Source organism: Psammomys obesus, unplaced genomic scaffold (assembly GCF_907164565.1).
Source record: "Psammomys obesus unplaced genomic scaffold, mPsaObe1.curated_primary_1811, whole genome shotgun sequence".
Taxonomy (NCBI): Eukaryota; Metazoa; Chordata; class Mammalia; order Rodentia; family Muridae; genus Psammomys; species Psammomys obesus.
The window spans coordinates 9257916-9284557 of record NW_026596152.1 but is presented as its reverse complement, the minus strand read 5'-3'; the positions used below and the strand labels follow the sequence as shown (position 1 = coordinate 9284557).

The 26642-nt window shown below is 46.9% G+C and overlaps 1 protein-coding gene across 4 annotated transcripts; it reads right to left on the bottom strand.

Annotated features, from left to right (window-relative positions):
- Positions 1–863: 863 nt before the first annotated feature.
- Positions 864–24898, bottom strand: Shmt1 (serine hydroxymethyltransferase 1). Of its 4 annotated transcripts, XM_055594092.1 has the most exons (14): positions 24565–24898; positions 23126–23252; positions 18721–18789; positions 18401–18497; positions 15841–15986; positions 13959–14074; positions 12618–12778; positions 9789–9870; positions 8648–8860; positions 6711–6827; positions 4996–5118; positions 2850–2966; positions 2341–2451; positions 864–2084 (listed from the first exon to the last, which is right to left on the bottom strand). In XM_055594092.1, exons 4-14 carry the CDS (start codon positions 18476–18478, stop codon positions 1912–1914), a joined length of 1437 nt encoding a protein of 478 aa, XP_055450067.1. In that variant the 5' UTR covers positions 18479–18497; positions 18721–18789; positions 23126–23252; positions 24565–24898; the 3' UTR covers positions 864–1911. The 4 variants fall into 4 exon arrangements, with proteins under 4 accessions (XP_055450067.1, XP_055450066.1, XP_055450065.1 ...); XM_055594091.1 differs by lacking the exon at positions 18721–18789; XM_055594090.1 differs by lacking the exons at positions 18721–18789; positions 23126–23252.
- Positions 24899–26642: the final 1744 nt, after the last annotated feature.

The window sequence follows — 26642 nt, the reverse complement described above, 5'->3', positions numbered from 1 at the left end:
ATGGTTTATCAGACAGCTGGGTGGCAGTAGCTCACCCAGTGATGGATGGGGCATCATCAGGTACGTGAGGCCTTTGGAGGGACCAAATTGCCATGGCAGGTAGACCCTCTGGGCTACTTTCTACTTCCCTAGAGAGCTAAGAAAGTGCCTTGGCTTGTGCTTTGAAACAAATTAGCCAGCTTTCTGGCTTTACCTTAATGCTGTGATCAAACTGGAATCTGTAAGAGGGACACACACACTCTCAGGCAGCAGAGGTTAGGTTTCTCCTACTTGGAAAGCAACGCATCTCTTGAGTTTAACATACTGTTTCCCTGAGCCCTTGGCCCGCTAAGATCTGGTACTATTAAAGCTTTGGTTAGGAACAGTCAGGAGGAATAGATGCGATGTAGCAGAGGAAAAAGAGCACCCTGCAGAGTTGATCTGGTCTATAGCCCGCTTCCCCAGGACGCCCTACTTGGGGCCAGGTGTCTTCAGCAAGGATGGAAGCACAGGCCACACAATTGGAGATGAGGGGACCAATATCCCACCACAACCCGATGGAAAATGACACCACTGTCTTCTTTCCAAGGAGAGAGTACCAATAATGGACCAGCTCCCAGGGAGCCTCGGCCAAACTATCTTATGCTAGACGACTGGAGCTGAAGGCTGGATTAGAGCACACGGCAGTTAGTGAGCGGCAGTCTGTGAACTTGTTCTTTTCTAAGAAGCTACTTTATTACTGCATGTTCCCACCATGTCTGAACGTGCCCCAACCCTGCTAGCTGCAGTCACAGTACTGGAACAGTACTGCTGACGTCACTATGTTACATAGGCATTATGCACAAAAGTTTAGCCAGCGTGAATGCCAAACAGTGTGAGGAGTGTACTTTTTAAGATATTAATTTATTTGAGTTCAGATATTTTTAAAATATAAAAACTGGTTGTATTTTTTAAAGCTATAATTCTTGTAGACATTCTGTGGGTAAAAATTTGTCCATATTAAAGTCACTGATGGTTTGCAATTCAGCAATGTGAAAAATAAAAGACTCTTCGGGAAGGTGGCATCTGGGTCCCTAATTATAGAAAGGATCTAGTTATCTTAGGCAGTTGAAACACAAAGCCTTTGGCCTCCACCGATTCTCAGACCAGGAAGGGATTCCCAATTTGTGGAGACAGCCAGTTCTACAGGAGTGTGTTTGTGTCCTAGGCATGAACCCAGGGCATCATACATACTGAGTATGTGTATGACCTAAGTGACACCCCTAGCCCTTCTATTAAAACGTCAACCTGCTGACATTTTTTCGTTAAAAGAAAAGTTTATGTGTATTGCTATTTTGCCTGCATGCATATCTGCACTTCATGTGTGCATGCTGTCCTCAGAAAGCACAAGAAGGGGTCAAATCCTCTGCAACTGGAGTTACAGGTGGTTGTGATTCACCATGTGGCAAGAGTGCTCTGAAAGAGCAGCCAGCGCTCTTAAGTGCTGAGTTGTCTCTCCAGCCCCTAATACTATCCCTGCTTATACACTCGCCTGGTATACCATCTCAAGCTCAGAGCAGAACACTCAGGAATGCTCTGGCAGTCTTCTGGGGGACACAGTAGGAAGAATGGAGAACTTGAGCATTCCCTCACCTGCCACTTAGTAAAGAGAAAGGAGAATTCTGCCTCCTCATACTGCAATGGATGAATGAGGTCAAATAGCTACATAGTACTTTTTTCCAGAATTATATACAGCTATTGAGAAATGAAGTTTCAATTTGTAGTCCTTAATAACCTGTCCCAGAATATTTGAAATGCAAACTGGACAGAAACACCCGCCAAAGCATGATGCAGCTCAGTGGTCCACTTCAGGACAGGTTGGTGGTTTCAAGAGGGCAGACTCCACAGGGTCCCAGAGCAGTCCTACCCTCTTGGCAAATGCAAGCTGCGCTGTCAGAAATCAGGCAGGCCAGGCAGCGAGAAGTTGGAAGCAAAGGTCTCCACCTCTTCCCGAAGTTTCTGCAAAGCATTCTGGTACTTTTCATCACTTGTCAGCTTCTCCTTGAACTCCTTCAGGGTGGTCCTCTCAGCCATTTCACCCTGAATCTGCAGAGTCAGCTCAATCCCTGTACAAAGTAGAGTGAGTGCCATGTGGGCTTCCTTCACTGTGTATTCTGCCACAACTCAGGTGTCAGTGTTCCCCTCAGGTGATTCTGGGATGTGTCCCTTGACAGTGGACACTATTTATAAACCTCATCCAAGAGGGATTTGTAGACCAGAGTGATTTTGTTGTTGTCCCCAGCTCTCACCAATGGCTGGGTCTTAGCTGCTAAAATACACCAGAAACTCCATACATATAAACCCCCAACATCGCATTCTCACCTCTGTGGATAAACTGTGCAACTTTTCGGAAATCTTCTTCCAAAAGTCCACGGGATGTCAACGCTGGAGTCCCTAGACGCAGTCCACTGGGCCGCAATGCACTCTTGTCACCTTCAAGACAAACAGGGCCCTGAGCTGTGCCTAATACACCACTGTGCCCATTGTGTATTTTAAAAGGACAATGATCCCAGTCTGTGGATCCCAGCTTTCTCTAACATGGAGACAACTGTCTTAAAAAACTAGCCTGAGGATAAAGAAGCTTATATGCCACTGTATTACCCTATGAAAAGTAGTGCTCTGGGTGTGGTGTGGCCCTGGGTCCTTCAGAGGTTAACCTCTGTCAGGGCCTGATATGAGGCTTGTTCTTAAAGAGTCCCTGTCTCTCAGTTTGTTCCTTTCTGCTCTTCCTTTATTGTGGTCTACCTCCTAAGCTGAATACTTTGCAACACTGGCTGAAAGAAATGCAGACAGGCCAACTTCGGAAGGGAAGAACCACAGAGGAGCCTCACCTGGGCAGGTGTTCTTATTGCAGGCGATAGAACAAGCTTCCAGTACCTTCTCAGCCCTTCCACCATCAGTCCCCTTTGAGCGGAGGTCTACTAGGATCAAATGGTTATCAGAGCCACCTGGAAACAAAGTTGGATAAAGTGAAGTATAGAAGGTTAACTCACAAGGAAAAGAACCTGCTGTTTTGCAAAGATGTGGGTAGAGGCATCCAGGAAAAGGAAGAGGACAGGAGCTCTTACATACAAAGAGGTGTGAAGCTGCAGGCTGAAGTGTCTAGCAGCTTCTGAGGCTGCCTGTGCCATGACTGGGGCCCTTGCAGAACACTCAGTCAAGTCTTAGGGATTCCGTGACAAATGACTCTAGGTAAATGTTCTAACCCTGAGCCACACTCCCAGCCCTTCTGAAGCCAATGTTATGATGTTCTTTCTGGGATAGGAATGGTGTCACACCCTTTCAATCAATCCCACCACTTGGGAGGCAGAGGCAAGTGGATCTCTTATATGAATTCCAGGCTAAGACATCACCTCAGACACTACAACAAAGAGCGCCTTTTAAGCAGCACCTGAGCAGTGAGTAGGGTCCAATTAGTCATGCAGGTGGGTAGTAAGCACGTGTTCAGGAGGCTCTGTGGGTTCCTTCCAAAGCCCATGAGGCGGGGAATACAGACTGAACATCATTCAAAATGCTGAGTCCAGCTGAATGGTGGTGTCACACACCTTTAATCCCAGCACTCAGGAGACAGAGGCAGAGGCAAGCAGAGCTCTGTGAGTTTGAGGACAGCCTGGTCTACAGAGCAAGTTTCAGGACAGCCAGGGCTACACAAAGAAACCCTGTCTGGAAACAAAACAAACTAAAAAACAAAAAATGCTAAGACCAGAAGCAGTGTTTAACGTGTTTGTTTTTTTTTTTTTTTTTACATCTTAGAACATTTGACAAACCTTACTGGTTGAGCATCCCTAACACAAAACTTCTATTCCAAAGCTTTTTAGGCATCTGGTTTGTGTGCAAAGCCTTCAGATTTTGAAAGAGACACAGGAAGTGCAAAAATTCAGACCTCATGCTCCCCAAAAGTTCATGGTGCTAAAGGCTTGCTCTCTATTCTAAGGTTATCAAAAACTGACAGAACCTGTGGGAGATGGGCCTTGATGCTGGGCCCAGTCATACATGCCTACATCATACCCACTACTTGGAATTGGGCATGTATAATGAAACCCTGTCTCAAAAAGAAACCTCCCCTGTCCCCTAAAGACAGACTTAGTAGGTCTTTATGTCACTTCTTCTCTTTCTTGTTTCCTGGCTATGAGCTAAATGGCTGTGCTCCACCACAAGCTCCCACCATGATGTACTGTCCAAAAGCAAAGGGGCTAATTGGGATAATCAGCTGTGGACAGGACAGGACAGATGCTCCAGAAGTCAGTCACTGTGTCTTTGTGTAAGCTGAGTATCTCAGGCACTTGTTACAGACACAGCTGGCTAACAGATGACTACAGTGATTCCAATAGAATGCTCTGACCTAGCCCAAGGGCATGAAGAAGTTTCTGAGCCTCTAGGTCTTTCCCAGAAGCTTTGAACTTTCATTAAACCAGGGTGTGGCCTTGGAAGACCACTTCTCCCTTCAGCCCTGGGCAGTGCTGCAGGACTGACTGCAAAGATGCAGCTTAGTTAAGTCTGCAGCCTAGTTGTGCAGAACCACAGCCAAGTCCACATATTTGCTATATGGATCCCATCAGCTAACATTCCAGAATCTCAGGGGTCTATGTAGGAAAAAAAAGGGGGGGAGGAGAACTGGTATGTCACATGACTATTATGAGATTCAAATTGTATACCCAAAACTTGGCAAGAACCAGGGAGAGCCTACTGTGTCTTGGCCTCATGGATGTTGTGAGCTATCACCAAATGGAAGGATTGCTGGCTCTGCCATCTACAAATGGGTGACAGCTGTTCCCAGACCATACAGAACCCACGCTGGGTGTCAAGCAGTAGCTACGAAGGTAAGGGAAAGACCTACAGCTGAGGGTATGCTGTCTGAGGTGGTCAGAGTCGCTGCAGGGTGGCAGTCCACACCCTAACCAGATGAACCAGGAGGACAGACTTCAGTACACCCACCCAGGGGAGCAGGCAGGCCAGCACTATGTGCAGTTAGTATACCTGTGACTATTTTGTAGCCTAGCTCTGTGAGGGCCTCAGACAGAGCCCTGCAGTTGGCCAGCACCTGGAGCTGGTAGATTTTGAATTCTGTAGTCATGGCTTGTTTCAGGGCCACTGCAACACCTGGACAAGGAGATAGATTTAAAGACAAGTGGTGACTCAGGAGCAGGTTTTGTTTTCAAGAAGCCCTGTATCTGTAAATTACACACACACACACCACCACCACCACCACCTGAGCGCCCAATTATAATTGGGCACTCTGTTCATTTACAGTCCTAGGGATAGAACCCAGATGATGGTTGTGATACTCTCCCATAGTCATTGCTCTAGCCCTATATATTAGCCTGCCACTCTTACAGACTTCACTGAAATCACTCCCTAAGGACTGCTGTGGAGGTAATCATCTCTAAGGATGAAAGCTCAATGATAACCTGAATACCACAAGGACAGATTTCGTCCTTTTTATGCTTGATATATGAGAATGATGCTCTGGAGGAACAAAGTCAGTGTCTTGTATAGTGTAATGCAGCATTCCAAGCTGTACTCCACAAGAGGGATGGCCTGCTTTCCCCCTCACTACTTAGGTACACTGTCACCCTTTAATGACTTCTGAGGGCTGTTTGACTATAAGGCACAAGAAGCAGAGCACTATGCAGATTCCATGTTCTCAAGTCCTGGAGCCTCCTGTCCGCTTGTGGAACACATCAGTGCTTGGGTACCAGCAACTCAGCATGGAACTTAGATAGAGGGAACTGTGAGAGCTAAGCATACAAGCACTGTGGAAAAATCAGCCCAGGTCCCACCACCTCCCATCCCCCAGGCATCCTCTCTATACTGATGTGCTGCATTGAGAAAAACTAGCTTTGAACTCAGAGATCCTCCCCAACGCTGGATTAAAGGCACATGCTATCATTGCTCCCTCTCCCTCTATACAATGTATATAGGTGTTTGTCTTGTATATATGTCTGTGCTGATATCACTTAGGTGCCTGATGCCTACAGAGACCAGAAGAGGATATTGGATTCCCTGAAACTGGAGTTAGAGATGCTTGTGAACCCCCTGTGGATGCTGGGAAATAAACCAGGTCCCCCAGAAGAACAGCCAGTGCTCTTAACTGCTGAGCTATCTCTCCAGCCCCTATATTTTGCTTTTTCCAATCTCAGAGTACACACTGATGTCCTGCCTGAAAAACCCTACCTTGTACTGAGTGCCACATCCACTGCCAAGATGACAGGAGGATGACTCAGACTGTTAAAGGTAGCTACAAGCCATGTGTGCAAGTAGAATAATGAGTGCCATAGGGCTCATATGGAACCCAGGAATTACCACTGCAGCCAGAGTTCAAGGTGCAAGGGTCATAATGTGGGAGACTCCATGGAAGAGAAGGAGCTCATTCTGTAGGATTGGCCCCTACTTTTCTTCACTGGAGGCCACACTCTTCTTTCAGATTTCTCCCCTACTGCAGTTTTGCCTAAGGGTGGCAATCTGCATGATGAGACACTTCTTTCCTGTCCTCACCTTGCACCACTTTTAACCAACCCCCTTTCTCCTATGTTATCATCTCCTATACAGACACTTCCCCCTAAGTTCCTTTTCCAGTGTGTAGGTCCAGGAACATCCTTTGGAGGACAGGCAAGATGGGAATTATGGACTTCACGAGGATGTGACGGCTAGGGTGCAACCCAAGGGCTCTACAATAGACTTGGCGACATTACCAGCAATGGCATGGTTGTGGGGACCGCCCTGGAGGCCTGGGAACACAGCAGCGTTGATGAGTGACTCCAGTTCATAATAAATCTTTGTGCCAGTCTTGGGATCCACACTGCGCACACCTGGTAAAGAAGCTAGAATGTTAGCAGACAGACCAGTTTCCTTCAGACTCACAGCCAAATTGGTGTGAGCAGCTAGTCACACCTCAGCCTTGACTGGCTGCAAAGTCAGAGCAAAGGGCCCTGTAGCGGAGTCACTGGGTGGACTGGTGGACTGGTGGTTTCAGTTGTACACCTGACCCCTAGTAAAAATACATGTTATATATTATATGTTATATACAGTCTTGCTTAACAGTCATGGCTAGCCTGCAACAGGCTGTTCTACAAAGTCTGTTCCAGGCTAGGCTCCAGAGATACACCTGCCTATGCTTCCCAAATGCTGGGATTAAAGGTGTACACCACCATGCTTGGTCCCTTTTTCCTTAAAGGCCAGAATGCCAGTGCAAGGGCAGTAACGCTCAGATGACCATTCACGAGAAAGGTTAACAGTAAAGACAATTCCTGTCCAACGGTGAGCATCACTAACCCCTGCAGTCTCTTTAAGCCAAGGGACCGCTACAGAAGCACCTCGTGTCAACTCAGTCAATCCCCAGAATGGCCATGTGGAGGCATGAGTGCTATTGTGACACTCTCTGCTCTAGGATCAGGAAAACAAGACTCAGAGAAGCTGCTGGTAGCCCAAAATGACATGGGAACCGAAGATCTACTCTGGCTGGCTGAGGGTCAACAAATCCCACTGACTTAGAAATACCAACCCAGAAACCTAGCTTGTGACTCACATCTAAAATCTGATCACTTGAGAGGGTGAGGCAGGAGGATTGAGTGCTTGTCTTACAGAATGAGATCCTGTTTAAAGCCAAAACAAGCAAAACAAAAAACAACACACCAACAACTCCACACCGAGTAAACTGACAAAAGTCCTCAGAGGCACAGGCCCAAGGAGACTGAGAAGGCACCTGACTGGGAAGTGCCCATACCAGGTAGGAGGTGTGGTAAGGTAAGGACATAGATCCTCACACAGGAGGGCCAGTTGCTGTGCTTCGCATGGCTATGGGCTACATAAACGCCTGACTGTTGGTAGGACTTTCATCATCATCATGGCAACTCCAGAATAAGGGAAGTCTATGCAGAGCCGGAGTATAAGGTCCTGGGAAGAAAAACACCTCACTAAAATGATGACATTCACACATAGGCTATTTGTATTTGTTTTATGGACAAAACAGTCTTAACTACGGAGCCCTGGCTGGCCTAGAAGTTGCTACACAGATCAGGCTGCCCCTAACCCTGCAGCCATGCCCTGCCCAAGTGCTGGGTTTATAGATGTGCACCATCATGCCACACCTCCTGCATCAGTGCTTCCTCACTGTGAGCATCCGTGTCAGTCTCACCGTCACCCCCACCCTCTCAGACAGGGTCTCAGGCTGGCCTTGAATTCCTCATCTTCCTGCTTCAAGAGCTGGGATTACAGGTCACATTAATTTCTCTTTATGAGCCACTCAGATGGCTCAGCAGGTAAAAGTCCTTGCTGTGTAAACCTGCCAACCTGAGTTCAATTGCTAGACCCCACAGGAGAAGAACTCCCAAAAGTTATCCTCTGACCTCCACATCCTGTGGCAGGCAAGTACCCCACCAAAAATAGTTCTTGGCTACCTGACCTCCCTCCTGTGAGGAGTCAGGTGAGCAGGACACTGGCTAAGGCCCTTCCTGGCACACACACTGAGCTGTGGCTTGGGGCTTCCTTCAAAGCCTGTATTTCCTGAGGAACAATTCAAGACAGAATCCTGATCTTTTCTAGAAGCCACAGTCCAGAGTTTTCCCAGTTTCTTTCACACAGGAAATGTTAGCCCACACTCTGCCTCATGCTGGGGCATGAGGGAACTTACCCTTTCTGTAGAATATCATACCAGCACGGCAGCCCCTCAGGGTTTTGTGGGTTGTGGTGGTCACTATATGGCAGTGTTCAAAAGGGGAAGGCACCACACCTGCTGCCACCAGCCCACTGATGTGTGCCATGTCTGCCATGAGATACGCCCCATTTTCATCAGCAATCTTTCGCAAACGTGCATAGTCCAGGTTCCGAGAGTAGCAGCTGGTCCCTGCGACGGGGGAAATGACATGGTAGTGTCAAAGATGTCCAGGGTAGCTGAGCTGGACAGATCTGCAGGGAGATCCCCCTATTCTTTTCAGACAGATGAACAGTGTACCCTCAAAACCATCCCCGAGCTAAGTGTAGTGGTACACACCTTTAGTCCCTGCACTAGGAAGGCAGAGGCCAGTGGGTCTACAAGTTTAGATCAGCCAGGGCTACATAATGGGACCTGTTTCAAAACAATCAACTAATCAAACAAAACATCAAAACCATCCCTGTGTTTCTAAAACACCTTAAGAAAAGCCTAAGGCCCGAACCACTAATCCAGTGAGCACTACTGACAGCTGTTGTTAAAATTTCTTCTCTAAAAGTGAACAATGCCTGCCCTCCCCTCATATATTCTCAATAACAAGCCAAAGTACAAGTTCTCGCTGGAAAACCAATGAGCTTACTGGTCCTACTAATGGGTTGAGAGATTATGGGAAGTATAGGTGACCAAATGCAGTTGCCTTGGAGAGCCCTCATCAGCATGGATGGTTTTTCAATAACAGAATATAGAACGCTCCCTTCCCCTAGTGTTCTCCAGTCTAGATACTCCAGCCCCTCATGGAGGCCATGTACACTTAGGGCAAAACTGCACAGATGGCTGGGAGAAGTGGCCTGACACTCAGGGTCTGGGTTCAATTACCCTTCCAGCTCCCTCCTTGTAGGAGAGCAAAAGGAAACTGTCCACAAATGCAATCAAGACAGACCTTTGCAAACAGGCACAACAGACCTCATGAAGATGGCAGAGGTCTGGTTCAAAGAATAGCTCCTTACAACCCAGGCCTTAAAAGGACAGACTTATGTCTCAAGCCCATGTCCTGAGCTCTCCACAGTGGGCTAGAGGAGCAGCTGTCGAGGCCCTCCGGACCTGCATCCCTCTGGCAGCACACCTGCGATGATGAGCTTTGGGTGAAAGAGGCTGGCGTTCTCCTCCAACCGGTCATAGTTGATGTAGCCAGTATCTGGGTACACCTGTGGAGATCAAGGAGCCACAGGCTTGGCTGCTTCCTCTGGCCAAACAGTGTTCCCTGTCCACCCACCCGAGGCCATTCAGCTTGCCACAACACAGATGGGGACCTGAGGCAGGGCACTATATTCAGCCTGCAAAAGGATATAAAAGGCCAAATATCACAGACTTGGGAGCCCTCACAGGAGCCTCAGGATAAAGGGGAGCCTTAGCCCTAGGTACTATCCCATGTTACAGAACAAAGAGCCCAAGAAAATAAGGAAGACACAGCTGGGGGCTGGAGAGATGACTCAGAGGTTAAGAACATTGGCTGTTCTTCCAAAGGTCCTGCGTTCAATTCCTAGCAACAACATGGTGGCTCATAACCATCTATAGTGAGATACGATACCCTCTTCCAATGTGCAGGCACGCATGCAGGCAAAATGTTGTATAAATAACAAACAAAACTTTTAAAATAACAAATAACTTAAAAAGAAAGAAAGAAAGATAGTCACCCCTGTTTACACAAGCCTGTAACCCCAGGTACTAAGTAGGCTGAGGCTGGAGGATTGTCATGAGTTCAAAGTCAGGCTGGGCTATAGCGTGAGTGACTAAATCAAAACAACAAAGATGGGCTGCAGAGATGGCTCATAAGGTAAGAGAACTGCTGTTCTTGCAGAGGACGCAGGTCTGTTTCACAGCACTCACACGATGGTACATACAACTGTCTGTAACTCCCGTTCCAGGGAATCTGATGCCCTCTTCTGACATCTTCAGGCATGAGATACATACACATGATATATATACATATATACACACACACACATACATATATGTAAACAAACATTCTGGCAAATTCTCATATACTTAAATTAAAAATGTATCTTTAAAAAAAAATGTTTATTTATTACATATACAGTGTTCTGCCTGCATGCCAGCAAAGGGCACCAGATCTCAATATACATGTTTATGAGCCACCATGTAGTTGCTGAGAATTGAACTTGGGACCTCTGGAAGAGCAGCCAGTGTTCTTAACATCTGAGCCATCTCTCCAGCCCTAAAAATGTATCTTAAAACAAACACCTAACAACAACAAAGACACACCACCAGGAAGTGTTCATAGGCTAGCCAACTTCTGGAAGAACAGTACAGAGGCTTTTATCTACCAAGTAGAGACCCTTATTTTGATTTAAAAAAAAAAAAAAAAATCTAGTTTCTAGGCTGGCCAGTAAGATCTGTGACAAGAAACCCTCAGGCTGTCACTCACACCCACAAGTACAACCTCCTAACAGTCACTAGGAGGTCAGAAAGATGACAGCCATTACATTTATTTATTAGCATCTGTGTGTATATGTGTGTGCGTGTGCACGAGCACCACGGTCAGAAAGCACCTTATGAGAGTTGGTTCTCTCATTTTACCATGTAAGTCCTAGGGTTTGACTTCAGATCCCCAGGCTTGGCAGCAAGCGTGTTTTCCTGCTGACCCTCACTTTTTTTTTTCCAAAAGAAAAGCACACCTAATATTGAGCTGAGTAGAAAGGTTCAGTGCCATCTATTTCATGGGAGCAAACAGAAGACAACCATGGACAGCAGAGCAGACACCAAAAAGAGGGACACTAGAAAGACAACACTACCAGACAACAGAAAATATGCATGTTTCCTTCTATCCAGCCATCGCTGGCTTTTACAATTTACTTCTTGTATTAGATAAGCGTTTTGCCTGCGTGTATGTGTGTGCACTGTATGCATGCCGGGTACTGGCAGAGATCAGAAGGCCTGGGGTCCCCTGGAACTGGAGTTACAGGCAGTTGTAAGGCACCAGGTGGGTGCCGGGTTCTCTGCAGTTCTGAGATACCTCCATCTCTGAGTGTTGGTCCTATCATAATGATGCATGAGCCCTGGATCTTTTGGTTTTTACTTTCATTTTCTCAACTCAAAGTCTCACTGACCTGAAACTCATGTAGCCTCATTTGGCCTCAAAACTCATAATCCTTCTGCCTTAGCTTACCAAGGACAGCAAGTATGTGTCCCTATGCCTGGGAAGGGCTCAAATCTTTCTTCCCCCCTTCCCTTTTCTTAGGCAGGACTTTATGTACCTCCAAGTAGCCTTGAACTTTGGAACCCTCTGTATCCACCTTCTAAAGGCTGGGATAACACAAATGCTCCAGTCATGCAGTGCTGATCTACACCTACAACCCTTATATGCGGTTTTGTTGTTGTTGTTGTTCATCTGTTAATACAGAAGAGCCCTCTGACTACACACACACACACACACACACATACTTGCTGTGGCTAATGGCTGTGACATAACTGATTCCACTGGTGGGTTCATGGCTGTAATGCCAGAGAACAGTCTGTGAACTAGTGACAGTGGTGGGCTGCAGGGCTGGACTATAACCATATATAGGCAAAGCCTGGCTCTGCTTGGGCTGTACAGGCCCATGGCTATTTACAGTGAAGCTGTTAATACTGATGCTAGACAGAGGGACATTGCTGACCTTTGTGCTGTTGGGGTCTGGCTATAGCTGAGCTTCTGCTACAATTCTGGGGTGGCCACTACTCTGGTGCAACTCATCCTTCCTCAGTCACAGCTTTGGCCCAAACCTTAAATCCTCTTCCTTGTTGTCCCCAGTATGCCAAAAACCTGAGAAGTGCTTGGGGCAAGAAAGTGAGCTCTAGAAGGAGGGAGGAGCAACACTGCGTAAATGAAATTACTTATCCCCATGGGTGCCAACTCATAAGGAAAACTCTAAAGATACACATACAACCCTACCTTATAAGGCATGGATTCAAAGAAGATAGATGTGGCAGAGATCTTCTTCTTGTCTGTCATGAAACCATGAGTCAGATGGCCTCCATCTGGAAGGTCCAAGCCCATGATTCGGCCATGGGGCTCGACCAGGGCGGTGTACACAGCAAAGTTTGCAGGGGAGCCTGAAACGGGGAGAACAGAGAAGCCTTGAGTATTTCTACCCACGAGACAGGAAGTGGCATGTTGCAGGATATTTGATCCTGTTGTGAGACTGTGAACTGTAAAAACCTCTCTTTTGTTTGTTATGGTTCTGCCCTAACACCTTTAATCTAAGAACTTTCTGTTTTTTTTGTAAACAGGTAATAGCCCCAACACATCTTTAATCGTACAGCTTTCTACACAGGATTTGGTAAAGTTAACCCTAGGTCAAGAGGCAGAGCAAGTAACCAGCTGACAGGACTGAACTGAAAAGAAGGACTTTAAGAGAAGAGTATTTCAGACAGCATGGAGAGCTTTAGCTCGCTCTTGGGCTTTCAGCTGTTGGCTTTTTCTTCCTGGGCTGTTGGGTAAACTAGCAAGCCTTTTCCTCCTGGGCCATCAGCTGAGCTAGCAAGCTTTTTTTTTTTTTTTTTTTAATTATTATTTATTATGTATACAGAATTCTGCTTAAACGTACACCTGCACACCAGAAGAGGGCACCAGATCTCATTATAGATGGTTGTGAGCCACCATGTGGTTGCTGGGAATTGAACTCAGGACATTTGGAAGAATAGCCAGTGCTCTTAACCTCTGAGCCATCTCTCCAGCCCTGCTAGCAAGCTTTTAACTTTGAGCTTTGGGCCTTTTCCTTCTGAGCTGAGTAGGAAGATCAACTGGGTAGTTCTCTGCTTCTCTGAGCTAGTAGGCTTTCACCCCCGCATCTGGCTCCTGAATGTTCATTGGTAAAAATCAAACAGTTGGAATTTTCCTTTTTTTATGACATTTGGTGCCCAGCATGGGGCATGAACCCACAATCCTGATATTACAACTCTCATGCTTTACCAACTGCACTAGCTGGGCACTTGGCTACTATCCAGGAACTTGGCTACTAGACAATCACATGGCAGGCTATCACCATGATTTTCTCGAGCTTTAGAAAGTAACCTTGTCCCAGTCCCACTGATAGTACCTTCTAGGGTGGAGTTCTACTTGGAGGGCAGTACAGAGCTAGGTAAGTCCAAGGGCAGTGCACACAGATACATATTTCCTTGGCTTATTTCTATTATTTATGAGAAACCTTTTGTAGGACTTGACTTGATGACTGTGCCACCACAGACCCAGGCCTAAGGAGCTACCTGGAGTCCATGCGGATGCAACACTCACCTGAATAAGGCTGGACATTGACCCCCCAGCACTGAGGATCCAGGTGGTAGACCTGCAATGCACGCTTCTGGCACAGGATCTCCAGCTCATCAATGAACTCAGTCCCACCGTAATACCTGTGAAGAGAAGCATGGTCCACATCCACCCTGGGCCCAGTTTCTGCGCCTAGCAGAAGTGCAAGATGCTCAAGCGTGGGCAGAGAATGTTGGGAGGAAGTGGGTCCTGCTATAAGGTTGCTGTGAGAATCCAGTGAAGTATTAGTGGTGAGGCCATGCCTGGTCTACATAGCTGTAGACTACAAAGCTGTTCAGGACAGCCAAGGCTACACAGAGAAACCCTGTCTAAAGAAAAAGGGGGAGGGAGGATGAAAAGAAACAAAGGCATCTCAAGACAGAATGCACTGTATTCTCTGAAGAGTCTTTTCCTTTTGGAGGTTGGTCTGATGCATGTTACTGACTCTTAAGTTCTGGTTACACTTATCTTTGTTTTGTAAACCTGACTAAGACATATCTGATTGGTTGATTAAACAGCCTATACCTGAGCAGGGCAGAATGGGGTAGGCATGGCTAAAGTTCCTGAGCTTTGGAGAACAAAACTGATCATGGGAAAGATAGCTGGGAAGAGAGGAAGAAGGATGGAGAAAAAGAACCACATGGGACTGGAGAAAGAACTCCAATGATGGCATGAAAAGACCCAGATAAGGAATAAAAACAAGTATCATGGGATTATGGATGAAGGGATGAGGATTAAGGCACATGGCATTGGACAGGGGCTGAGAGGTGAATATCTGTGCAGCCCAAGGTAAACAAGGCAATTATATAATGCTGCTGTGATAATCACAGGGCAAATAATAAAAAATAATATAAAACCTAACACTATTTTTTATTTACAACAACACTTTCCCTTTTCCTATTCCCACTTAAACAAATGCATACATGTGCAAAAACTACTGTCAAATTCTGTATTTTCCTTGCCTGATGAGGACTGTAATAAACAGAAAAAAATTTGAGTGCAGTGACACACACCTATGGGAGGCTACGGCAAGAAGCCCACTTAAACTTGGAAACACGAGATCAGCCTATGCTTTGTAGTGAGATCCAAGTCGGTGGTAGAGGACTTGCCTCATGTGAATGAGGCCCTCAAATCAATTACCAGCAGGCACCACCAAAAATAAAAGTGGCACGTGCCTGCAAGCCACCATTTGAGAAAGAGGAAGGTGGATCAGCACGTTTGTAGCCAACCTGGTCCACACGCCAAGTTGTCTATCTACGTAGTTAGAATCAAGAAACACCAAAGTTTCAAGTTTTGAAGAAGTCTGGGTTTCAGATATAAAATGTTTAACCAATGAATTAAGTAGATATTTTGATAAAAAACACTGCTGATTAGAAGCATTTCAGAGAAGGGATACTGAGCCTGCAATACACACTTTTTTCACTTCCCAGATGTAAAGGTCAGAGCAAAAGCTACTCTCTGTAGCTTTCTCACAGGACAATGAACCTTGCTAGAGGCTGGGCTGTGTATCTCCTAGACAAGCCTGCTTATAACCATTTGACTTAGAGGCATGAAGCCAGCTATGCAGGTCTCGTATAGGGACTTCTGAGTGTGACTGACTGTTCTGAGAAAGACTACAAAATCCCACCCAAGCAGAGAACTGGAGGAGTTACATCAGAAGAGCAAGAAGGGAAGACAACCCTCTGACTAGCAAGCCACAGGTTTTTATCTAAAAACCATGCATTGTAGCTTGTATCTGCAATAGCGCTTGGGAGGCTGAAGCAAAAGGGTTAGAGTTCAAAGTCAACCTGAACCTGAACATTGCAAGACAATGTCTCAACCAAGAAAAACAAAATTATGTTAAAGTAGGACTTCAAGAACGCTCACTCACCTCTGGCCTGGATATCCCTCAGAGTATTTGTTATTTAAGCAAGATCCCAGGGCCTCCAACACAGCTCTGCTGGCAAAATTCTCTGAGGCAATCAGCTCCAATCCAACCCTCTGCCGGTTGCTCTCTTTTTTGATAATGCTGTAAACCTTATCAAAAGGAAACAGACATGGGGCTGGAGTGAGGCTCAGGGGCTGGGGTGCTTATCTAGCATTCACAGTGCCTTTAGGTTGACCTACAGCATTGAGTTAATTGGGTAGCACGGCACATGCCAGCAATCTCAGCACTCACGGTTGTGGGAGTAGGATCAGAAGTTTCAAGGTCACCTTTGGCCACACAGAGTTTAAAAAAAAAACAACAGCAACAAAAAATGAATTTAAAACAAATTAAACAGGACCTGCTATGGTATAAGTATGTAATCTGGGAGTGAAGGTAGGATGATCAAGGGTTCAAGGCCATCCTCAGTTAGATAGCAAAACACAGTGATTTAATATCACAGCTAATTTGTATTGTGTATGTCTGTCTGCTGATAACAGGGTCTCACTATGTGCCTTGGGTAGCCTGGAGTTCACTACATAGACCATACTAGCCTCACATTCTCCTGCCTCTGCCAGCAAGAAAGGCGTGGACATACTCCCAGCTAATTTTTAATTCTATCCTTACATTTTACCAAGTTCTTATCTCCATGAACCTTATTCTAAAAGTATTTTAACAAAAACAGCACAGCCAGGAAGTGTTGCCACACGCCTCTGATCCCAGCACTCAGGATGCAGGGCCAGATGGCTATCTGTGAGTTTAAGGCCAGCCTGGTCTACAGGGTGAGTTCTAGAACAGCCAAGGCAGACCCTGTCTGTCTCGGAATTTAAAGAAAGAGAGAGAGAGAGAGAGAGAGAGAGAGAGAGAGAGAGAGAAGAAAAATTCAGCACAACAAAAACTCTACTAATGGTTGCCCAGGGTTGTGGTAACTGCTCATGGATTCCTGGGTATGTGAATGTCTTACACTTTACTGTGAGTCCAGATGTCACCGGACATACAATTTCTCAGCTTTAGAAGCACCAGGCAGTAGGCAGAAAGAAACCAGTTCAAGTTTTTAATTGTGTCCTGGCTAGAGTCTAACCCTCTCTCACAAGGCTGGCAGGGGCAGCAAGCCACAGTGCCTGTTGAGCTCATGACAGGAAACACTCAAACTACTATGCTTTACACTGCCAAGCCAGGATATGTGCCAGGTGAGGTAGATTCCATGCAGTTTGGTCTGTTTTGAACTTATGCGGGTTTATTAGAACATAACTATAGCACAAATTGAGGATTATTGTATGCTAAAACCACTGAACTGTACAAGTGAATGATATATTAATAAAACAATTACAAAATCAAGTTGCTTTTAGGCATATAAGCAGGTCTGTTCCAGTGCAATGTAAAGGAAGGGCCAACCTTCTTCCTATTTTCCTCTAGAGCACCTAGCCCTGTGTTCTGAACTTGGAAATACCTACCTTTATCACCACAAGACTGGTGGCCACAGCTTCTCTTTGGTGGTGCCGGGGATGTAACTGGGATTCTTATGCATGCTAGGCAAATGCTCTACCATGATACTACACCCCAGGCCCAATCTGTCACTCAGCAAGGCTGTCTGTTACATAGTCAAGTTAACTCAGGATCACAATGAAAAATTTAGTGCAGTATGGTAATAGAACATTTGCCTAGCAGGAATGAGGCCCTGGGTTTAAGCCCCAACAGCACAAAAGAAACCGAAATGAAACAAAATCCCCACAAAACAACAATGTAGAAAGAACTTTTATTCCCCTGAAGTAATTGTTGTCTCAGAAGTTTATTGCCTGTCTGCTAAAGTAGGCCTAGTTCCGGAAGCTTCTAGCCTCAGTGACTCACCGCTTACTAAGCTCACCTCTTCTTATTCTCACTGAGCTCTGAGCTGGCTGGCTCAGTTCAGCTATTCTGGCTCAAACTCCTCTCCCAGCTGATTTATTCAATCATGCTTTTCTCTCAGTCTCTGAACTGCTCTGCTTGGCCTCAAACCCTCTCCAGCAATCTGCTCTTATCTCCTGGTTTCTTCTCAGTCTTCACCTGAGTTCTCCCTGCAACCTCTCTCTCTATCACTGTCCCAGTAAAACTGCCTTCTCTCTCTCTGCATTGCCCATTAAGTAGCTTCCCTTTTCTCTTGTCTCCTGAGATTTGGGCATATCCTATTCCATCGTATCATCACTATTTCTGCCATTCAATTAAACATCACTTTCAATCATGGATGTGTTCTTCTACAAACTAACTATACCTTCACTGTCTGGGATTAAAGGTATATAATACCTGATACTTGCTCTATACCAGGCTGGCCATGAACTCAGATCTGCTTGCTTCTCTCTCCTGGATTAAAGGCATATTTGTATTCCGGCGGCATCACACAGACCCTGAAGTTCTTTGGATGTGATCTCTTGCCAGAACAGCCATGTTCTGATTCATAATTCCTCTAGATGACAACAACAAAAACCCCAGGGACCAAAACAGGATTTCCAATGTACAAACATGTAACATGTGAAAGCACCACAGGTCTCACCTCAGCATCACTGTCCTTGAGGGGCTCTGTCAACATCTTCTCATGAGAAGACCACAGGCTGATATCCTTAACTGCCATTGCACTGGTTCAGAGTTGCCTAAAGTAAGGGAAAGAACATGTGTATTCCAACATCAACCTGAGCAAATCTCTCCAGACTGGCTGATACACTTTTCCTATTTTTTGGTAAACAGGCACCTAAATCCCTTGAAATCACTTGAAGCTCCCCCTCATTCCAAAGCTGCCTACCTAACAACTGAACCACTGAACAAAGACCCCAGACGCAGGTAGTATGAAAAAGCAAAGAGCCTAGTCAGGCTCACCGTGTGATGTCTGCTTCAAGCGGGGTCCCAAGGTCCTGTGGTTATGTCTCTTAATCCAGACCTCGTCACCTGGCTCAAAGCAATATGGGTTAGGGGGTGGAGTGGACCTAATCTCCTTCATGAAAGGCCAGAAATCTTTTGAGTCGGGTGTAGTACCTGTAAGGATTCTAGAAATTTTTGATTATCAAAGTCAGCGAGAATTTCAGACTGGAGACTGGGGAGGAGTGGAAGAGGTCTCCTGTAAAGAATTTCAAAATGGGTGAGACCCAAAGTATAAAGGGTATTTCTAGCCTTGTACAAGGCATATGGAAGATGAGCCACCCAGTCCCTGCCAGTTAATTTAAAGTACGATTCATCCTCCCTACCTGGCCTGAACTTTGGAGACGATATGCACAATGAAGCTTCCAATTTATCCCCAACATACCCAATATAGACCCTGGGTTATCTGAGAGATGAAGGCTGGTCCATTGGCTGAGAGTAGGCAATCCATGCCTGAGGAGGATGTCTCCTAGCATCTTCTCCGCCACTACACTGGCAGTTCTTCTAAATGGGGAAGGCCTCATCTCTCCTGAGCAGGTATCTATAAAGACTAGCAAACACTTAGAGCCATACATCCCTGGTTTACTTCAGAATAAGCTATTTCCTAATTGGCTCCAGGCCGTTGACCTCTTACCCAAGTTCCTATGGTTTCTTGACTTGAGACAGTGGCATTAACAGCTTGGCATGTGGGGCAGTGGGAAACAGCCCTCTCAACTATTTCTCCTAGATGAAAGACTCTGTAGTTGGCACCTCTTAGTAACTCTTTAATCTTTCTCTGCCCCAAGTGGGTACCTTGGTGGATTTGATAAGTTGTTTGGCAAAATTCCTGGGGGGGGGGGGGGATGATCCGATTGTCAGATGTATGGAACCATGCATCCTTCCAATAGATTCCCTGGCATCTGGCCATGTCTTGTTTATCCTTTTCCTCATATTGTAGTGAATCTGGGACCTCAGGTGGCACCACAGTCACCAAGGCCTGGGTGATAATTGAGAACTGCCTCTCTGGCTGCCTCATCTGCTTCCCGGTTTCCTGGGCTATTGGCAAACTTCTCTTCTGATGACCTGGACAGTGAATAATAGCAACTTTGAGAGGGAGCCATAAGGCCTGCAGAAGGGCCAAAACTTCTTTTTTGACAGTTTTGCACCCTGCTGTGAGGAGGCCCCTTTCCTTATAAAGGGGCCCATGCACAGTGCAGTGGTGAAGGCATATCTACCGTCTGTGTAGATGCTGACAATGTCTCCCTTAGCTTTTGTAAGAGCGAAGGCTGAATTCCCAGAGGCAGTGCCGTGGCCAAACCTTCCCGTTAAAGTCCACAATCTGCCCCCACATAGCTGGTACCTTTTTGGACAAAGCTGCTCCGGTTGAAGAGACCTCGATCTGCATCCAGCCATGGAGTCAGATCCTGCTGGAGATTCTGGACATGTTGTAGCACGATGGAGCATCATGTTAGACATTTGTGTCTGGGTCCAGCAGGAGGTGGTGGGGTTGAGCACTGAAAACAGGTTTTATTGTATGCAGGGCATGTTTAGAAGTAAAGACTGGTAGTGGGCCACCTGGGCATTTGATAGCGTCGTTCGGGGGTGGGGGTTTCAAAATCCCCTTTATAGCGTGGAGTGTTATTGCTAGCTCCTGCCCTGTGATAATTTGTCTGCATCGTTAACTACTAAGGCAGTGGCCACTACAATGTGAGAGGCATGGTGGCCATCCCACTGCCACAGGGTCCAGCTGCTTGGACAGATCTGCAACCGGGCTCTTCCAAGGGCCCAAGGCTTGAGGTAGGGCTCCTTCTGCTATGCCCTTATTTTCGTCCACATACAAAATGAAAAGGTTTATAAATGTCTGGAAGGACTAGGGCTGGCGCTTCAAGTGAGGCCCTTTTGAGAAAGGCTCTATCCATTTCAGGTGCCCAATCCAAAGTGCCTTCCTGCCCTCGAGTGGCCTCATAGAGTGGCTTGGCAATCTCTGTGAATCCCAGCACCCAGTCTATGGAAGTCCACTGATCCTGAGAGCTCCTGTACCAGCCTCCTTGTGGAGGGGGTCGGTATACTGAGAATGACTTTCTTCCAAGATCGAGACAACATCCGTTGGCCTCCTTTGAGAATGTACCCAAGAGAGGTTACCTCTTGTCTGCAGAGTTGAGCCTTTTTGGCCAACACTCACTTGGTAAAACAAGTGGTGGCCTGGAGGCAGGTTTCTGGGTCTCGGGTAGCCACAAGGAGGTTGTCTACATACTTCAAAAGGCTGATACCATGGTGCGTACAGGGTCCAGTCACTGGAGTTAGCACAGCATGTCCGGGACTGCTTGGGTTAACAAAGTCCATACCGATGGTTGACTGAAGTTCTTGGGCCATTGGATCAAAGGGTATGTATATTTGGTAGGCTTCCAACAATCTTTCTAAAAATGCGCCTGAATTTTCATTCTTCCCCTATATCACTTTGTTTAAAATTAGGGGCCATCTGGCAGCGTCCTGGAGGGCCCCCTTGAGAATCTGGCGGAAGACCTGTAGCCTCTCCTTGTCTGCTTTTCTTTTGTTTTCTCGGTTGCACCCAGGATGGGGATGGGGTGTAGGCCGCAACAGTATCAGCCTGAACCTAGGTGGGCACACCATTGGTGCCCAGAACCAATTTCCCTTTCTTCAGTTGTGAAGAGAACCTGCCGTACCTGCTGGCAATCATCCCATGTGGGCTGACGAGTAAGCACGACTGAATCTAGAAAATCAATAAGCTTAGCTGGTGTCTCAGAAAATGTGGAGTTCTGCAGTTTCCAGTTATACAAACCATTATTAGCAAGGGGCAAATGAGTCATGTACTGTCTCCATCAGGGGACCCCATGAAGTGGTCCAGCACTGGACTCAAGGGGGTAGATGAAGCCTGACCCATGGTTTGAACTCAATCTGTGTAAATTTAGAGCAGGACAATGATGACGACAAAGACAGTCACAAACAGACACAGAAAGATGTTCCTGGGAAAGTGAAAGAAAGGGGAAGAGTCACTGTGAACTTAGCATCTGCCAGGCGGGCCACACGAGCTCTTGAGTGAAGTAGGCTTGCTGTTGGACCTGCCTGGGCATCCGACTGTTTTTCCCCATCCATGGCAGTAGCTTCCCCGGGGCATAGGACAGGGGATGGAAATCATTCTCTTCTGGGGCCGAAGAAAGAAGTAAAGGTGGTCAGCAAGGTGGTACTTCCTGGACGGGGAGGATAGAGGGCACAGCAGCAGGGAAAGGTTGGAGCCAAGAGGGAAGGTGCTCCACTAGATATTGCCAGATGATATATGATATATATATATTGCCAGGTGACATAATGGGACCTTATCTGGGTATCTTAGATCCTCATAGACCAAAGCCTTCACCCTACAGATAATGGGCAAATAAAATGTTCTCTCCTCTGGCCACCCTACTTTGAAGGTAGACCACCCCCTCCTGCAAAAGATGGGCAGACATCCAAACCTGAATCTTCCAAAATCCAGAAGTCCTTAAAGTGGTCCAGCACTAGACTCAAGGGGGTAGAAGCCTGACCCATGGTTTGAACTCAATTAATGTATGCAAATTCAGAGTAGGTTAACAACAAAGAGAGTCACAGACAGACACAGAAAAAAATGTTCCCAGGAAAGTGAAAGAAAAATCAAAAGGCTTGTCACTTGGTCTCGCCCTCCCTGTGCAAGGGCAGCTGAGAGGTACAAAGAAACAAACAACAAAAATCCCACTGCAGCTGGGCGGTGGGAGCTCATGCCTTTAATCCCAAGGCCTGCCTGGTCTACAAAGCAAGTTCGGGACACCAGGGGTTACACAGAAAAACTCTGTCTCGAAAAACCAAACAAAATAAAACAAAAACAAAAACAAACAAACAAACAAACAAAACCCACTGCATTCATCGTTCTTCCTTTACCCTATGGCTGGCTGCCCTCCTGTCCTTTTCTGTTAAACCTGTATAAACTTTATTTATGGGGTAAGTACTTAAGGACTGTCCACAGGCTACTACTTTTTGGTGCTGTGGTCAGCAAATCCAGTTGGAGCCATGCCCTGCTGGAGCTTCCTCTGGTGGAGAAGGACCACAGGCCAACAAATACTGAATAAATACATAAGGCCAAAAAAGCAGTGCTAGGAGTAAGAGGTAGCCAGGAAACCTAACAGAAAGCAGCCAATCACAGGCAAAGGGCCTACTCTCCAAGAGGAGACAGACAGAAAAAACCAAGGGGCAAACAACCCAAATGGTCCCAAACAACAGGGCTCTTCCTCTCTCTGGAAGAGGTAGACAAAGGAAGTGTTGATCATCTTTTAAACAGAAAATTCCCAGGCAGGACTTGCAGTTGTTATTTTAACACAAGCATGAACTCATTAGGCTTACAAACACAGAAAGCACTCACAGTCAGATGGGCTTCTGCAGTTGAAGCAGCAGCAGCCAGCAACCAGGAAAGGAGAAGTTTAGACACAGTGACTTCAGAGAGGCATGCAAAGTGCCTTCTTGTTCCTCTCCACCCAGGAGCTTCTTCCCTGAAGATCAGAACCCAGGCAATCCCAGCACCTCTCTGGGCCGTTGCCAATTGGCAAGTGGGAACCAGAGTCCACACCAGTCAGGTTTGGACCTCTGCTCCTAAAATCCCAAAGGGCAACATTTTCTTTAAACATTAACTGCTGAAGGCTAGAAAGGACCTATGTTGAGGGGCGGGGGGGATCTCCTAACCATCAAAGAAGGAAAGTCCACTTGGAACCATCTTATTCAGAGGGCCGGAACTCTTATCATTTGGCCAGGTATGCCCAGCCCTGTGGCTCTCCTCTCCCTAGAGTTTCCCACCTTGTAGGTTTATTTCATTTATTTGCTTGCTTGCTCGTTTTGCTTTTTAAGGCAGGGTTTCTTTGTGTAGCCCTGGCTGTCCTGGAGATCTGCAGACCAGGCTGGCCTTGAATTCAGAGATCCACTTGCCTCCACCTCTGGAATGCTGGGACTTAGCTCACTCTGAGAAAAACAAACAGCATCTTTTTTATTAAGGACTGCAGGTTTGCCTAAGCTCAGGTTTATTACTATTATTGCCACTGGAACAGGGCCAGGCATGAAGGGCCTTCCTTGTCTCACACATGGATTTTTGTGCTCTGCTTTACAGAGGCACATCCCAAAAGCTATACATATAATAGAGGCAGAATCTGGCCAGGCATAGTGGCTGTAATCCCAGAAGTCTAGGAGGCAGAGGCAGGCAGAATCTGTGAGTTAGGGACCAGCCCGGTCTACAAAGTGAGTCCAGGATAGCCAAGGCTACAGAGTAATAACCCAACCTCGAAAAACCAGAAAGAGGCAAAATCTGAACTCTTGTTTACTTTGGGTACTTCCCAGAACCCGGGTAACACAATTACTCACCTTGGCTCGACATTCCCTCAAGGAAGAAATTTAAAACAGATTCCGTGGGGGACCCAAACTGGTGTTTCCAGTCCAGTAACTTACTGGTTCAATAAAACACATTTGTGTTTACTTCAGCTAGCCATGAGTCACCTAAACTCCAGACCCTAAAACTGAGGCACTGGGGCTAAGATCGCTACAACCCACCGTGCCTCCCAGAGCAGGGTAACACCCTGCAGACCCGGGAACACTAGTACATCGAAAGTGGTGATTACAGATCTACAGACAAACCTCGGAAGCTTCACTAACATGTATAAACCAAGGGGTTCCATCCCCAGCACCACATAAACCAGGAGTGGGCAGCTCTCGCTGGTGCGGTGGAGGCAGGACAGTTCGGGCTCACTGCTTCCCGGGACACTCCCCGGCCCCCGCAAACAAAACAACAAACAACCGCAAAGATCAGAAATGACATACCTAGTGTTAGGAGCGTGGGGTTTTGCGAAACGGCCTCAACCTGTGGCACAGGATGGCCTCCACCGCGCTTGGGAGCGGGAGCTGGCCTTAGACGCCTGGTCCTCCCGCCTTTACGGAAGGGGCCAAAGCCGTCGCGCTGGCGCACGCCTCCAGCACTCGGGAGGCGGTTCTCCGAGTTCCTCGGGAGCACGCGGACAGCGACCTGAGACCCGCCGCCGGCCCGAACGCTGAGCCACCCCGTCTGGGTCCCAACAGCCCCGCACGTGCTCCCGGCACCTGCCCACAGACCACGTGACACACCACGTCCGGGGAGAACCCAAACTTGGCGCGCGGAGGTCGGAGATCCACTAGGCTCAACCCAAAGCGGCCCGGCCCCGCCCCGCCCCTCCAGAGGCCCAATCAGAGGGCTCAGCCGTGTAGAGCCCGCCCCCAGCCTCCCCGCCGCGGAGTCAGGGCACGGGGGAGGGGTGGAGAGAATGGGAAATGAGCTGAAGTAGGCAGGTGGGAGGAGGGAACTGGGCGGCCTCTCACCTTGGGTGGGACCGGGGAATTTGGGGCTTTAGAGTTGGCTGTAGAAGGAAGGTTGCCTGATCCAGAAGACCCGAGTAGGGTTAGGGATCGATCCTGGCTCGGGTTCAATTGCCAGCAGCTCACAAATGTCCGTAACTCCAGTCCCATGGAAAAGGCAGGCAGAGGGTGTTGAATTCCCTACAACTGGAGTTATGGTTTGTTGTCACCTGTCATACGGGTGCAGGGAACAAAACCGTGGCCCTCCGCAAGACCAACAAGTGCTCTTAACCACCGAGCCATCTCTGCACTAATAAAACATAATAAAAATAAAACAACCCCAGGGGTCTGGAGAGATGGCTCAACAGGTAAGAGTACTGGCTGTTCTTCCCAGAGGACCCAGGTTCAATTCCCAGCACCCACATGGCAAGTCACAACTGTCCAATACCAGGGAATCTGGCACCTTCACATACATGAAGGCAAAACACCAATGCACATAAAGTAAGAATAAATCTTTGTTTGTTTTTTGAGACAGAGTTTCTCTATTTAAGCCCTGGCTGCCCTGGAACTCACAGAGATCCACCTGCCTCTGCTAACAAGCAAGGTTAGTTCATTTTGAGACTTTTCCAGATCTATATGACATTGATGGATTAGTCCTTTGTTTTAGTTTTGGCTGTTTGTGTACTGAGTTTTACAGCGTGAATGGAACTTCTACCATAGAGTCACTTTCAATAAGGTCTGGGGTCCTGTTTCATTCCCCACTAGTCTGAGTGAATATTGCTGTGTTATTCGGATTAATTAACCCATAAGGCAGACTAGCAGGCATCAAAATCGAGGAATGGCTAGAGAGTTCTGCCAACTGCTGGTCTCTGAGCCTTGGAAGCAGTCCAGGGAGGTCTTCCAAACATAATCTCACCGAGGGTAAATCCCTCCCTATATGGGGTGAGGCAGGCTGAAGCAAAGCAAAAGACGGAGGCCTGTCCATCCTGGACCATAATCAGAATTTTGTTAGTTTTCTTTTTTTTGTTGTGTTTTGTTTTTCAAGACAGGGTTTCTCTGTGTAGGGTTTCTCTGTGTAGCGTTAGCTGTGCTGCATTCGATTTGTAGACCAGACTGGCCTCGAACTCACAGAGATCTGCCTACCTCTGCTTCTCTGAGTGCTGGGATTAAAGGCATGCACCACCATGTCTGGCTTTCGTAGCTGACATTCTATAGCCAAAGGTCTATAACTCTGGCAGCAGTCCCATGGGCGGCCCTTTTATCTCTATTTTCCCAGGAAATCTCTGATGGAAGGGGCGGTGGGAGGTGAGCATTTAAATCTTTGGGACAATATAATCTTTAGTCTATATAACTTGCCTGCTGTAACCTCCTTCTGGGTCTGTCCATTTAAATGCAAAGACTCATCTCTGCTAATGGGAGGCTGAAGTACATAGTTTTCAGGTCCAAGACAGTGTATATGTGCTTCTCTGGAAGAAATAAACTCATGAGAATCAGAGGTCCCAGGTTTCTTCTTTCTTCTTCCTTTTCTTCTTCTTCTTCTTCTTCTTCTTCTTCTTCTTCTTCTTCTTCTT

What these genes read in the sequence shown, in the direction of transcription:
- Shmt1 (XM_055594092.1), bottom strand. Translation starts at nt 18,478, where the DNA reads ATGGCAGTTAAGGATATCAGCCTGTGGTCTTCTCATGAGAAGATGTTG. An exon ending in CAATGTCCAGCCTTATTCAG is followed by an intron (nt 12,779 to 13,958) that starts GTGAGTGTTGCA and finishes TCCCCGTTTCAG; the next exon opens with GCTCCCCTGCAAACTTTGCT. An exon ending in CCACAACCATGCCATTGCTG is followed by an intron (nt 5,119 to 6,710) that starts GTAATGTCGCCA and finishes CTCCTTGTCCAG; the next exon opens with GTGTTGCAGTGGCCCTGAAA.